At 37.0% G+C, this 14,174-nt stretch overlaps 1 protein-coding gene across 2 annotated transcripts in view; it reads right to left on the reverse strand.

The window, feature by feature from the left end:
* The window catches only part of OSBPL10 (oxysterol binding protein like 10), a 112,397-nt gene that overhangs the window by 68,249 nt on the left and 29,974 nt on the right, over window positions 1-14,174 (reverse strand). For both annotated transcript variants that reach the window (XM_053950058.1, XM_053950069.1), the window contains exons 2-4: window positions 12,873-13,054; window positions 11,326-11,405; window positions 716-907 (exon numbers count right to left, since the gene is read on the reverse strand). In XM_053950058.1, the coding sequence (XP_053806033.1) occupies window positions 716-907; window positions 11,326-11,405; window positions 12,873-13,054 (454 nt within the window). The remainder of the gene's footprint in view (window positions 1-715; window positions 908-11,325; window positions 11,406-12,872; window positions 13,055-14,174) is intronic.

The following is a 14,174-nucleotide window of genomic DNA, read 5'->3' on the forward strand; positions in this document are numbered from 1 at the left end:
CTCAACATGAAAGACAAAGCAAAAAAGATGACGAAAGATGAAAGTGTGTTCTGTGAAAATCTGCAATACTATTTAAGTTTAAAACTGTACTATTTTTGTTGTCTGAAAGACAGAGTTAAATCGGTATGAGTTAAATTTCTTAAATACTGGTACAAACAGGCTTTAAAAGAAACAAGCTTTCTTCTTTGGTTTCCATGCATTTGATACAGACGAACCATTTTTCCTCTGCAAGGCCAGCAATATAAACTTGACACAAAGTTAAGACTACAGCAGCATAGCAACAAACTGCTGAGTGTGGGGAGCTAAGCTTTCATTCACACATTCATCAGACTTATTCAAGTAGTTTTTTTCCAGCTATATTTAAACGCTTCAGGGCCCACTTTCCGATCTGAAAGGTATTGCTGCACGCAGCTTCAAAGAGATTTTCCTCCAGTCCTGCAACACCGCTGCAAAGCCTGGGAGCTGTTGCCAATCTACTTCACTTTTAAGCACGCGCACACACTAATTTTAACATCAGCATAAAAAAATCTGTATACACCTGACCTGAAGCTGAACCAGAACTAAAGCCCACCTCTTGCACAGCAAGGGGATCAAAACAAAGCTGTCATAAAGTTGGAAACAAAGAGAATCGTTAATTTGTCAGACTCAGTTGCTTATTCTGAAGCAAAATAAGCACTTCTAAGTTATAGCAAAACAGTAGATGTTTTTCTCTTACCTCTCGGACTTCATGGAGTTGACCAGATCGCTGGCTCTTCGCTCTTCGAGCAGCTGCAGGTGATTTGTGATGTGTGATGGTTACAACAGTTGGCCCACTTTGATTCATGTATTTCTGGCCACTGGGAGATGCAGAATTAGCTGTCCCAGGTGGCAGCAGAGATGAGCTTCTACTTCGTGAGGATGAGATGCTCTAGAACAAGCAACAGCATTGTGATATTAGCAACCTTTATACAAGCAAAAACTTACAATTCAGGCTATACATTTGCATTGTTCTACTTTTCTCACAAACCTAAATCTGGAGGTGTAACTGATTTATTCCTTCTGAACCATATGCATGGCTCAGGAGATGTTCTTGGAAACATTAGAGCTGTTGCCTTTGTTTCTTGGCGTGCCTGAAATTGGTCTTTGCAAATATCTTCACAAATTCTTACGGAATAATATGCTGCTTAGTTCTTACAATCCTACTTTTTAGAAAAGCTTAGGAGAGATTTTGCAGACAGAGTAACAACAATGCCAATACAAATATTTTTCATGAAGCCATTGACCTACAATTCACCAAACTGGTGTGAACAGCAAGGAAGAAAAAAATCTTAACACTTTCATTTGATAAACTTCTGAAACAGTGTAGTATTGTTCTCAACATCAGAGGAGGTTCAATTTTGGCAAGGCCAATCCACACACCAATTAAACATTAACATTCTACACAAAACATGTCTTAAAGAAATCAACACATTTTGGAATTGGGATAAGCTTGGGATAAACCCAGTATACAAAAAAAGGCCAGAAATAAATCTCCAGTAGTATTTGCAGTATGAATACTTTTAACATACAACCTACAAAATCAGTCAGGACATTCGGTTTTTATCTAACCCATCTGTCAGTGATGCTATCTCAATTTGCTCTCCGCAGACCTCAAACTCAAGTTATCCTGGAGGTCTACAGGACACCAATTCTCAGTCAAGCTCAGCTGGGCACCAGATCACCATGGGACATCACGTATAAAATTGCAATATAAAGAAGCTTTTCCCTTCTATTTGAACTGTTGATTGCATCTGTAAGGTTAAAACTGAAACAGAGTAACTTTGACCTCATGAAACACGAACCAATTCAGAGAGTAACATTAAGTTGCACTTTAAAACAGTGAAGAAATTACACAGCCCCATGAGTAAAACACCTTCCACCTCTCCTTCAAAACCTGCACAAATAGCAATGGCAACCTACAACATTGCTAAGGCAGTCACCATCAACATGAGGTACCTCTCTTGAACCTGCTACACAAAAATATTCCTACACAAAAGTACTCCTTGGGCATAATCTCTCTTCTTATACCTTCCATGTCACTTTTTGCAACTCTGTGGTAATCTTCAAACCAAGGTGAACAGGTTCCAACTAGCACTGCAACTGAAGTCAGGCCTTATGTTACCACCACACTGACTGTAAAGGACAAGGCAGGTTATTTGGCACTGCCAAGGAGAAGGAGTGAATCAAGTAACACAATCCCTCTGCCACTGCCACATAAAACAGACTTTAGACTTTTTGAAGGTTTAAAAAATGGGTTATCACATTGACAGTGTGCAAAGAGCTACTAATCTCATGGAAATAATTATTATTCCATTGCCCTGGATTTAACATTTACAAATGCTTCCAAGAATGATGGTCTGACTGTTTTTGAAATGAATATATTCTTTGCTACCGTGGCCAATAAGATTACAATAATAAGTATCTTTTAAAAAATTATCCACCCTGGCTGATAAATCACAATTTTAAAAATCTGCATTAAAACCAGATTTGACTCTAAGGCAAAAAAGCAGCATGAAGTGTAATTTGTCAGAAGGGCACAGAAGGTTGCCAGGTTCATAATTCATCTTCCATTTGAAAGAGCATGGCTTAGATATAACTACAATTAAAATAAGAGCCAAAGGAAAAGGTATTTGGGAGAAAGAAGGGGATTTCCTTTTTCAAACATATATTCCACAGAAGAAGGGTATTCCTAGTATATAAGAGTGGAATATATTTCACTAATGTTTGTTTTTCAAACTGACTAGTATCAGAATACCTTCTAAACTAAATTTAGGGTGTAGAGGAAGAACTAGATAATTTCATTTTTTTAATTGAAAAATCAACTTCTCGTTTAGGTTAATAAAAGTTATTTTTGTTTTAAAATTAAATCTTTTGAGATTCACTGATATTTTAGTATCACACTATCACAATAATAAAAATATACATCTGCTACTTTCATATAGCTAAACAGATCCTAAGATTCGGACAAACAGCAGCAAAGTAGAACTAAGTTTTCCCATTAGATTCACTTAAAAGAAAACAATATTCTGTGAGAGGTAAAGTTTTACTGTGTTTTGATTTTCTTGATTTTCTTTTTCTTCTGCACATAACAGAAGTTAACACAAAACATATGGAAAAATCCATGCACTAGTTCAGACTGTGGGACCACAGTGCATTTAAGATGGCTTTTCCTAAGTTTTGCCAAGGTATGCAGCAGCTCACAGCACCTTCTGGTGAACAGTCATTTAGGGCATGGAGTTTGGGGCTCAGTAGAGCAGGAGAGAAAAATCAGAAAAAAACAGCCTATCACTAGTTTCAGTAGTGGGTGGTGCTCAAGAAGTCTGTCCTGCTACAGGGACATTAGGTAAACCCAAGTCCCTACATACACAAGCACACAGCCTGGCAAGGGCTGCCCATGGATCCACTGCCTGGTGTGCCTGACACTCAGCTCTGCTGCAGGGCAAGGCATGGAGCTTTGTGATCTCCAGGGAGAGACCACCTCTGCCAGTGAGTCTCCTAGAGCCCTCTGCTTCCCCTTGCAGCACAGAAGAGTCTCCAGTCCTATGTAGCTCATCCAGTCAGGGAGACTGGCAATCTGGAATTCACACATACATGGTCTGTGCCAAGCATCAGAGCTTAAATACATTGGTCCGTGAGCAGCTCCTGCAGGTCTATAAGCAAGCTCTCCTCACCTCTTTGTTTTCTGTCCCTTTACACCCTTCATCCATCTATAGTGACCCAACATTTCCAAACCACGTGCCAGAAAATTCCACCAGCCCACAGCACAAATACTCCAGCACTTAAATTTGGTATTATTCTTTAGAGGGCACCTGTAACATACAAACTTTAAATGAGCTCAGCACCAGGACCTCTGGCTATCCATGAAGCTATCTGTAGGCAAGGCTCCGTGACAAACATAAAAATTTGCAACTTAAAACTTGAAAAATCAGTCACACATGCATGTGAATGCCTGCAGGAGGCAGTTTTTGGAACCACTCAAAACCTTTTCAAGTTGGACTCCCCTCCTCCACTGCCACAGAGAACAGCAGAAGAATATTGTGCCTGCTGCATCCAAGAAAATGGGGGAAGCATCCAATTCCTTCTGACAGCTTCTTCCTGTCACTGCCAGAAGAGGACTCTCCAGGAACTGCACACTCAACCCCTCAGGCACTTTTGAATTTTACAGCACATTGTCAACACCTATGTCCCAGCCAAATACTTGTCTCCTCTTTTGCAGAATTTCTTGAGATTCAACACTGGGAATGACAAGCATTCTTTTTGCATTTTGACACACAGCTGTGCAAAAATCAGGATTTTACATTTCTGTTAAAACATGAAAACCCGTGTGAAGTTTTCCACTGCTAAAAGCACTCTAATTATAAATGATACTACAACAGCCATTAAAGTCACTCTCACGGGAAATCAAAGCAATGACAGTAACTGATAGGCCTTTATGCCTAATCCTTGCTCTTCCCTCAGCACTGCTCATATGACTGATCTGCCCCTCTAATTATTATCATATCCAATTTTCTCTGGTCTCACTGCTTTCTGGCTTGCAACTAAATAAATAAAAAGAGAGTGAAAAGTCTGATGAAAGGAAAATGTAAGCTCTTCAACATTAGTAATGCACAGTGCCAATAATGAGTCAAGAAATCCACAGGCTGAAGCATCCCAAAAGGACTGCAAATTTTCTTTCCTGAGGCTACACCTTACCATTGCACCAACATTTCACCTGCTAATAAAATGAAACCAATAAAAGAATAATAAAGAAGCTAATACAAGATTAATTTGTAACTTGCATTCATATGGGTTTTATGACCTAAAGCTAGCTAAAGTATGCTTAGCTAAAACAGACTTGGTTTAAGATTTTTTTTAATAGCCTGTCCATCCCCAAGATTAAAAAGCATATAATGACTGCTTCCATTTGGATATCAAAAATCCGAACAATTAAAATAATGGAATTGCAGAACAGTAAGTTTAAACTATACTCATGTTTTCATGACTCATTCTCCCAGGAGATTGCCCTTCCAGTTCACAAAGAAACTGAAGTGTTTTTCACCACTTACCAGAAGCAAACAATTTTGTTTATTTTGGAAAGTAAATGCAATTTTCCAGAGATCAATAAAATAATTTCTGAAGTGAATTGTCATATCTGCTTATGGTTGATAATCATCATTTTCACAGGCACTGTGCCACAGATGTTTTTCTCTGAATAATAATTACCGAAATGACACTCCTTTACTCCTCTGCACATATACAGCACAGAAAACCAATCCCTGCATGCAGCTTGGGAATTATGGGAAGTCACACGCGATCAGAAAGTAATTACAATGTTGAGACATCACCATTCAGTGGTTTAATTCCCATCTACTTCTTTTCCAATGCATCCTAAGTAAACAAACACTGATAAAAGATAAACCTAGACACAGTTCTGCTTCATTTACATTATAATCATTCACAAATATTAAAATGCAAATGACAGAATCTACATAACATCCAAACTTCAGCACTGCACAAGGACCAGCTTATAATATTTTGCACATTTCTGTCAAGCACTGTCTATGGTACTAACTTTTCTGATAGAATATCATAGTGCTTCATGATCTTCAGTAAGGCAATATATGTCTTTTTTTTCAGCAAGAGACTATGATAATCATTCTATCATAAAATCTTTTCTTCATCAAGAATCATTTGAGCATGTTCAATCCTAAATTGAAAATTAAATCCTCCATTTCTGTAGAAAGATTTTAGAAGCAGTGAGCAACTCTTTATTTTCATGAAGCTTCCAAAGGGAGGAAAAAAGATGCCAAACACACAACTATCACAGCCAAGCACTGCTTCCCTATCAGCCTCACTACTGTAAGGATTTGAGTGTACATTTTAATTAGGAGTGCCATTCTTCAGTTGACTTCCATAGGTCAGGGACGAGAAGAGGAAGCAGACAAGCATACCAACAGAGGGAACACTTGAAGCTCAAGAAGCAAAGCAATTTGACATGCACAGAAGAACCAAAACAACACTGAAAAGGACTTGAAATTTTCACCAATTTGGCTTTATGAAAAGTTATCATGCAGATGTTAAAAATACCCAGCCAATGATCCACTTTAAAATGTAAAAGTATCTCTGTAGCCATTCATTACTAAAGCAAAAAGAAACCTGATAAAACCAAATATCCATGACAGTCATTCTTCCAGCTGTGGAGAACAATTACACATCTGCCTCATAACAATTAGATAAAAGTGTTACATTTGAGGCATTACTGCAGGTGCTGTTTCACATTATAGCCAAACTGCTACTGCAGTTGACACTTGTCAGGGGCCAGTTTGGACTTTTTTTCCCCACCATTACCCCAGGGAGGTAACCCAGTAGAGAACTAGAGACAGAGGCACACATTCCTCAGAGAGCTGGTCAGAGAGCTAAGATCTTTTTAATAGGATGCCATTTTTTCTACTTTTGACGCCCAGGTGGAAGCATGACAAAACCCACACAAAAGGTGGCAGCAGAAGGAAGGGAATTGGATTACAATTTACTGCAAGGAATCAGCAAATGAGTTCAGCTTAAAGATGAATCCACACCATCCAATTTTAAGCAGCTAGCTCACTGTGCAGCTCAAAATCAAAAACCTAAAACAATGGAGTCTGTCTCCTTATTCTAACACAGACCTAAGCTGAAAGTTACCATCTGAGCACAGAAGTGAGTTCACAAGATAAAGGTTCTGTTCCCTGTCACATTCCTGATACAGACACACTGAGATATACAAGGGTTATATGCAAATCCAGCAACCAATCCACACACTGGCATTAAGAGCTGTTTTTAAAACCTGTGTTTGTTTGCAGTACTGCTTTTACAGCCACCATCATTAAACAGTCAAGAAAAAAGGAGGATGAAACAGAAGGACTAAAAAGCTTGTGATAATTTCTGGATACAAAATTATTCTTGGAAGTTACCACAGAAATTATGCATAAGCCTTCTCCTTCTTGAAAGCATTTTATATCACTGAATTCAAATTTGAATAATGTTTTAATTAGAGCTTGTACAAAATATTCACTTGGAATAGTCTAAAAGAACCAGCAATCCTATCCAGAGAAGATTTCTTCCAATAGAGTTGATTTACACTTATGGAGGTTGAACAATCTGTAATTAAATGAAATGAGACTTGTATGGGAATACCAAGAACATTAAGACTATCTGACAGCATGGGAATTATTTGCCAGAGAACACTTTTCTTTTACTGTTTTTTTTTTTTTTTTATCATTACCATGTAAAATTTAATTAAAACAAAGTCAGAGATTTAGCTTGTGTTACATCCTCTCATTAACTGTACCGCTCACCTTTGGACCATTCATTAGGATGCAACTAAATTTAGTGTTTAGTATACAACCTTTTCTTTCTTTTTTCAATCACTTCACTATTTAATTTCCTCCACCACTCCAATCCCCAGCTGAAGTTTTAGAAACAGTCATGACAGCAAGTCATTCAGTAGCACTTTGAAGCAGGCAGTAGCTGTGAAAAAGAAAGGAAACTAATGCTAATCTAGATCCAGTGCAGCAAGAAGGAATGCTCTTCTCTGAGTATTTCACAGAAACAGTGACATAGCTTCAGCTTTGAAAAACATCCTCCAAGTTAGCATGTTTTTCTACAAATTCCTGTCCAACAATATCTATTCAATACTTTAAAAATGTGTTCTCTCTCCAGTATGAATGACCTGTCGCTAAGTTACTTCACTGGTATGCTTGAGAACCCTCCCACTGCTTGCCTGGTTATCCCATTATAGGATTTTTTTCACATTTAAACTATGTCCCACTTGCATAACATAATATATACCACTCACTGCATATTTTTCACTTCCCATTCTACCTACATTCAAGTATGACTCCTAAAGAACAGCTAGAAATTTCTGCATCTCAGTATTCCTATGAAAAAGGTGAATTTAAGCTGCAGCAGAAGCTAGGAGCAAACACTCAGACTCCAAATTTCCAGATGATGTTCCCAGCGGAGACAGAGCTTGGATTCTGTTCAAACTCCAGAAGCTCAGAACACATGAATATCTGCCTGCTTATAACAGCATGATGAGAGACAGATAACTGGCAGTTTCCACTTACTACAGAGTATAAATTATACAGAGAGGAAGGAATAAAGAGATCCAACCTTGCTGACAGCAGAATAACAAATCACATAATGACAGTCCTTTCAATGGTAGAGCTATCCAACAAAACCCAAAAATACAGATTTTTGTGAAGTCCTCGATTACGCAAAAGTAAGTCAAACATCTCTGTGTGTCAGTATCTCTGTGTCATTACAGACCTTCCTATGTAATTCCAGACCCTAAGCTGAAACAGTAAGGTGGCTAAAAATAGCAGAATGCTATTTTATGTAAATTTAAAACATTTTAAAGAGCATGTTTCCACTCCCATGCAAATAATCATTTAGTATAAAGTACCATCATCTACAAGAGAAAGAAAAAAAGCATCACAATGAAATGAAGCAGTTCTTGCTTCTCCTACTTCCTACCAGGCAGTGGATATGAAGTAAGGAACTTTGAGGAAAAGAAAAGGAATATAAATGCCTTTTTTTTTTTTTTTGTTCTAGTTTCTGGAATTTCTGCAAAGAATTGCTACCTTGCAAATGATACCTGATCTCCGAAGTCTAATTATTGTAGCATTCAAGCTTTTGATCCCTTCCTTTTATACAGAAAAGCAGAGAGAAATTTAAAATCTTATTTGTAGATGAAATTCAAGTTCACACTATATACAATGCTAAAGCCAGGTAAAATATTATTCTCAGTTAATACTCTAATACTGAGAAGATAGGAGGGGGGAAAGGAAAAAAGCATATTAAAAACAAGAGATAAATCTTGTCACAAGAAAAGTTTCTAGGAATAGGTAAGCACAAAATTGCTTCAAGTACAGTCCACTTCTTGAATAAGAACCAGAGTCACCAGTGGTCTCATCTGAAGCACATAAATTTTGGACATTTTATTGTCTGGACTGTTAAGTTTAAAAATACAGAAGATAGATATTCTCTATTTGCTCTGTGGCTTACAAAAGCAGAGAATTAAAAGTGCTTCACTAACAAACATTTCAAGTGAAAAGTGACCTAGCCTGATTTGTAACACAGAACTAAGAAGTATAGTCTTCTTCAGCATTTCTGTTTTATACTCAACAGATTCAAGCTAATTTAAACATATCTATTCGAGAAGACATCTATACTCCAACTTCCTATGCCAAGTTTCTGTAACTCACTAGTCTTCAAGAAAAATTCAAGAACCCTCTTCCTACTATCTGAAATACTCTTCCATTTAGTTCCTCTGCTACATGTCCAACACGCCTCAGATAAGGAAATACTTTTATTTTCTTGCACAATGAGCATAGGAACAAGGAGCAAACCACAGCATTGTTGGTCACTATGCAAGAATACAAGTAGTCCTGTGAGATACTCCCCATTCTAAAGCCTTCCTGTTTCCAAGAGTTGTGCCTTAGATCTTCTGTGGCAGAAACGGGCTTTGTATTTACTAGCCTCCCACTCATTTAGTCAAGACTTTCTAATAAAATTTTGCTTTTCAAATACTTTTCAAATCTCTAAACACTTTTGGCATCCAAAGCATCCCAAAATATTCTCCACTTTCTATTCATGTCCTTTTGGTGCTTTTTTTTTTTTTTTTTTCAAAAAGAGTTTTCAAAAGGAGTTTAACTTCTTTTCTTTGAGGCTCCCCATACCAATATTATTATTAACAGTTAAACAAATACTTCTTATTCAGCCATTGCAGAGCACTAACTATACTGATTTGCCCTTTCCATTCTCATCACCAGAAAAAGACTACAATGAAGTCAAATCTCATCACACAGAGTTCATCCTGTACAGAAGAATAACAAATATGACGAAAAGTACTTCATTATCTCCACTCCAATTTTTCATTTCAGAGATGGAAGGGAACTGATAAAAGTATTCATTACAAGTATTTGAGAGAGTTAGAGCAATCTAAGTATTAGTCCTTCTTTTTCTTGATAATTTCTAAAATTTTGTTTGCTTTCTTTGGATCACTACTAATTGCTGTTTACTTTCACTGTTGTAACACCAAGATTTTTCTCTTGACACACAAATTAATTCAGAACAAAATATGCAGATACTACTCCTATTGGAGGAGCTCAACATGGAAAGATAGTCTGAACAGAAATTACTGCTAAGTTTAACAGTTTTTACCTAAAGAGGAAATATGATCCCAACTTCAGTTCCACAAAGATCAGCTTCAACTAAATTACTGCTATTCTAAATGAGATTTTGCTATTAAAATAGAATAATTTATCACAAGCAGGAAAGGCATAAAAATACAACCAGTTTTAAGAAATATTATGAAAATTAATAGAGTGTAGAAGCATAAGAATCAGTATGCCATTGCACAAGTCTCCAATATCATATATACTGAAGAGCAGTTTTACCACCTCATCACAGTTAAATTATAGATGCTAAACATTTAAATGCATTTAAGAAGTGACCAGAAAACATACTGAGGAATAATTCCTTGCTGGCAATTGAGTATAAAAAGTTGGCATCATTATCTGGCACAGGAGCTGCAAACCAACAGCAGCTGTAAGAGTACCCTGATCAAGTAGAGTTGCACCTTTCTGAGTAGTACTGGGCCACATCCATATAAAAACGATATTGAATTCCACTGTGTAAGAATTTTAAAAGTACTGAAATAATCCAGCTACTTAATTCTCCGTCAAAAAGGGTTTTATTTGTACCACAATTCATACAATTTTTACTTGGATGTTGGAGACAGCCTCAACCCATCATTTTGCTATCTTTCAAGTCTACACAGTTGGTCTTTTTACCTGCCCAAAATATTTAGCTGTTTGAGGACAAAAATTGTGGACAATTAGTTCCAAAGAGAAGTAAATAACATAACTCTTCATATGATGAGCTCTTTCCAATTTAGTAAAGAAGATGAAGACTGACTGCTGCTAACATCTATCTGAAGCTTCCTATAATAAAAGTCACTAAGTTGCATAAAATTAAATAAAACTGTATTAGTTAATTTTTAAATACTAATCAGGACATCATATAGTATTTATTAATAAATGGTTGATTCAGCCACTCAGTTAACTATGCACTTCACTTATTTGTCATATATAGGAAAATGTTTATTTATTAGGATCACCCAAACTGACTTATCCTGCTCCAGTTAGTGACAAATGACAACTTGCTGCTTTTACTCAAAACCCTCTGAACATCAACCCACTAATTACAGCAGCCAATCATCCAAGCTATGCTGTTCTTCACCTACTCCACTTAAAACATAATAGTTACTTCTCACTCTTAATTATTTACCTTAGAATCACTTTCCTTGTGATGTTTGGCACAGGATCGAAGCTGAGTTATCCAGTACTGTTTCTCCTTTGCATCAGCAGCTAGAACAGAAACAAGAAAACGCAGGCAATCACACATAAATCAATATTCTTTTGCACAAGAGGTGACAGAGCAGGGCAGAGGAGGAAAGATTAATTATTAATTAGGATGCAGTATAAATCCAAATTTATGCTACATAAGTACACTTAAGTTTTTCAGTGCAACACATCTAAACCTGTGAGTTAAAAGGCCAGTTGGAAGAAATAAGCTTATAAGCTTTCTTCATAGTTAGCTCCTCCATATGTTAGCAAAAGCAAAACTACCTACCTCAAGAACACATTTTTGTTCAAAATTTTTCATCCACTTTTGTTTTACTTGCCTGTCTTTGTGAAGGGCAAGGGCCACATCACAGAATTTAAATCCATAAAAGCTCTACACTCAGGTTATCAATCAGTTACGAGACAAGCTACCAGTTCCCCAGATACTTAAGGGCTTCTCTTTTAATGGAGTTCAACTAAATCTCTCTCTAAACCCATGTCATTCACATGCAACTTAAAGACACAGGAATTTCCCGCACACATCTTTAAAAAGCAGCTTTAAAAATTATTGAAGAGTTTGTCTGCTCTCAGATGGCTCCTACGTAATATAGTAAGCCTGTTTAGGAGAGAGGCTTTTCTTTTTTTCTTAAACTACTGCAGGAATCATCATTAAGAATGGCAATACAGAGCTGATAATTTCAGTAAATATTTTCTCTCTCTTCCTCTGCTATTGAGTATTTTAATGGTTATTGACTCAGTATAAAAATTGTTTACTGATTTTAATCAAATTCACAGACATCATTAAATTAAAAGCAGCATATTGTAAGCATTTGATAATTTCAAGTGATTGGAAAAGCATAATGAAACAACAAATGTTCATGATTTCTAGCTGGGCAACTTTCAAAGCATTTTTACAGAAATTCTCCCTGGTTGTTTCTTAATTCAGTTCTGTGTATGAAAGAGCAACACACTGTACCACAGGGGACTCCTCCATGCTCAGTTCTGCTGGACAACTGATAAACTGTGGTCAGAATAAAACTAAGAATACTTCTGTTATACTGAATTATGTATCTTGTTTTTTTTTAAATAACAGCTTTTTTTTATGAATTAGTTTGATTTGGAAGCATCATGATCAATCAAACATACTGAAAATACCTTAAAATCAGAACACTGCTATTTTTTTTTCCTTCCTTTTTTGTTTTGGAAGCAAACAAGATACAGCATTCAATGAAAATGCCACAGTAACTGATTACAGAAGCCACCTTGAAGTACCTTCCAGCCCTGAAAGTCTATATATTTTAAAGTCACGTGTACTTCACTCCAGATTACTCCTCCACCGTGTTTGAAAATAAACTATGTAATAAGAGCTGTATAGCCACTACTTTCTGACAGCACAGGGAAGCAAAAGAGAAATGAGACATGAGAGAAGAGATGCAGAAGTGGGAGTGGAAGAGAAGAACAATTCAGCAGGCACTGTGAGCAGCACTGTACCTCTTAACTTGTACATCTCTCCATTAGCAGAGTAGACCACCAGCATGTGTGGCGCTTCATCACTGGGAGATATTATAGCTCCAGCTAAAGACAAGGCTCCTCGTGGCTTTGGGCTCTGGTTTTTAGTTTGTTCATTCATGAAATACTGCAGAATCCCCGTCTCAAAATCCAGCACAAAGTACCTGTTGAAAGAAATTACAGTCATACAGTATTTCCACGGAAGCATTTCATGCATTTACCCAACAAAGGGCACAAATTGATCTTAAATCAAGATCATAAATAAACAAATGAGGTTAAGGTAATTTTTGTAGTTACAATTCCATAAGGTACTATTATTAGTCTTTTCGGGGGTAGGTGATCTATTCTTCTATTCATAACACATGCCATTTCACAATAAGCCAACACCTAGGACTGAAAGATCATACAAACAAAAAATAAACTAACTGGGTTGCCCAAGTGCACTAAATGAAAGTGAAGATATTTCAAAGTTGGTGTGTCAGCCTCAAGAGTTGAAAATATTTCTTTTTTTCCACAAATAAACCCATCTTTACCAACAGCACAGATCCTAAATTTCATTTCCCCCTGGAAATCTTCTATGCTATTACACAGAACAATTATTTAACACTAACCCTTGACCAAGAGGGAACATACAGCAACCTCTCGGCTCACATGAAGGTCAGCCTACTACAACCCTCAACAGACTAGAGCAAAGATCACATAAATGCAGGTTATCCCCCCCAGCTGCTTCTGAAAAACCACCCCTAACAATCTGGTTAATCCCACTAACATGAGCATTTGTAATACACACTATTTGTGATTGTTCCTCTAAGATAAGATTACTACAAGTCATATGAATTTGTGGACAATATTCCAGAAACTGTGGTTATTCAGACTTCTGTAGCTTTGTATATCCCAAATTTGCTCAAGTTACCACATTCTGTCTTAGCTCCTTCAAAATATCCGCATATGCAGAACATCTCTAATTAACCTTTCCCATCACAGAACATTTCCAGGATTATCTTCACAGCCTGCAATTATTGGTGGTGGTCTGCTCCTCTCTTTATTCACGCTAAATAAGCCTGGACATGATGCAAGCAGTTATTGTCTAAGATTTACAGACAATTTTCAGACATTTTGCTTGGGACCCCTTCCTTTGCTGCAGTTATGCTTAACTCTCTACTGCCACTGCCTTCACATCCGAGCAAAGATCAAATTCGCTTTCAATTGTTACAGATTAACAATTCTGTCCCAAAGAATTTTAAGCTATTGCACCACCGCATCCTTCACTTGTGCCCTGACTCC

The sequence above is a fragment of the Vidua chalybeata genome, chromosome 1 (assembly GCF_026979565.1).
Source record: "Vidua chalybeata isolate OUT-0048 chromosome 1, bVidCha1 merged haplotype, whole genome shotgun sequence".
Taxonomy (NCBI): Eukaryota; Metazoa; Chordata; class Aves; order Passeriformes; family Viduidae; genus Vidua; species Vidua chalybeata.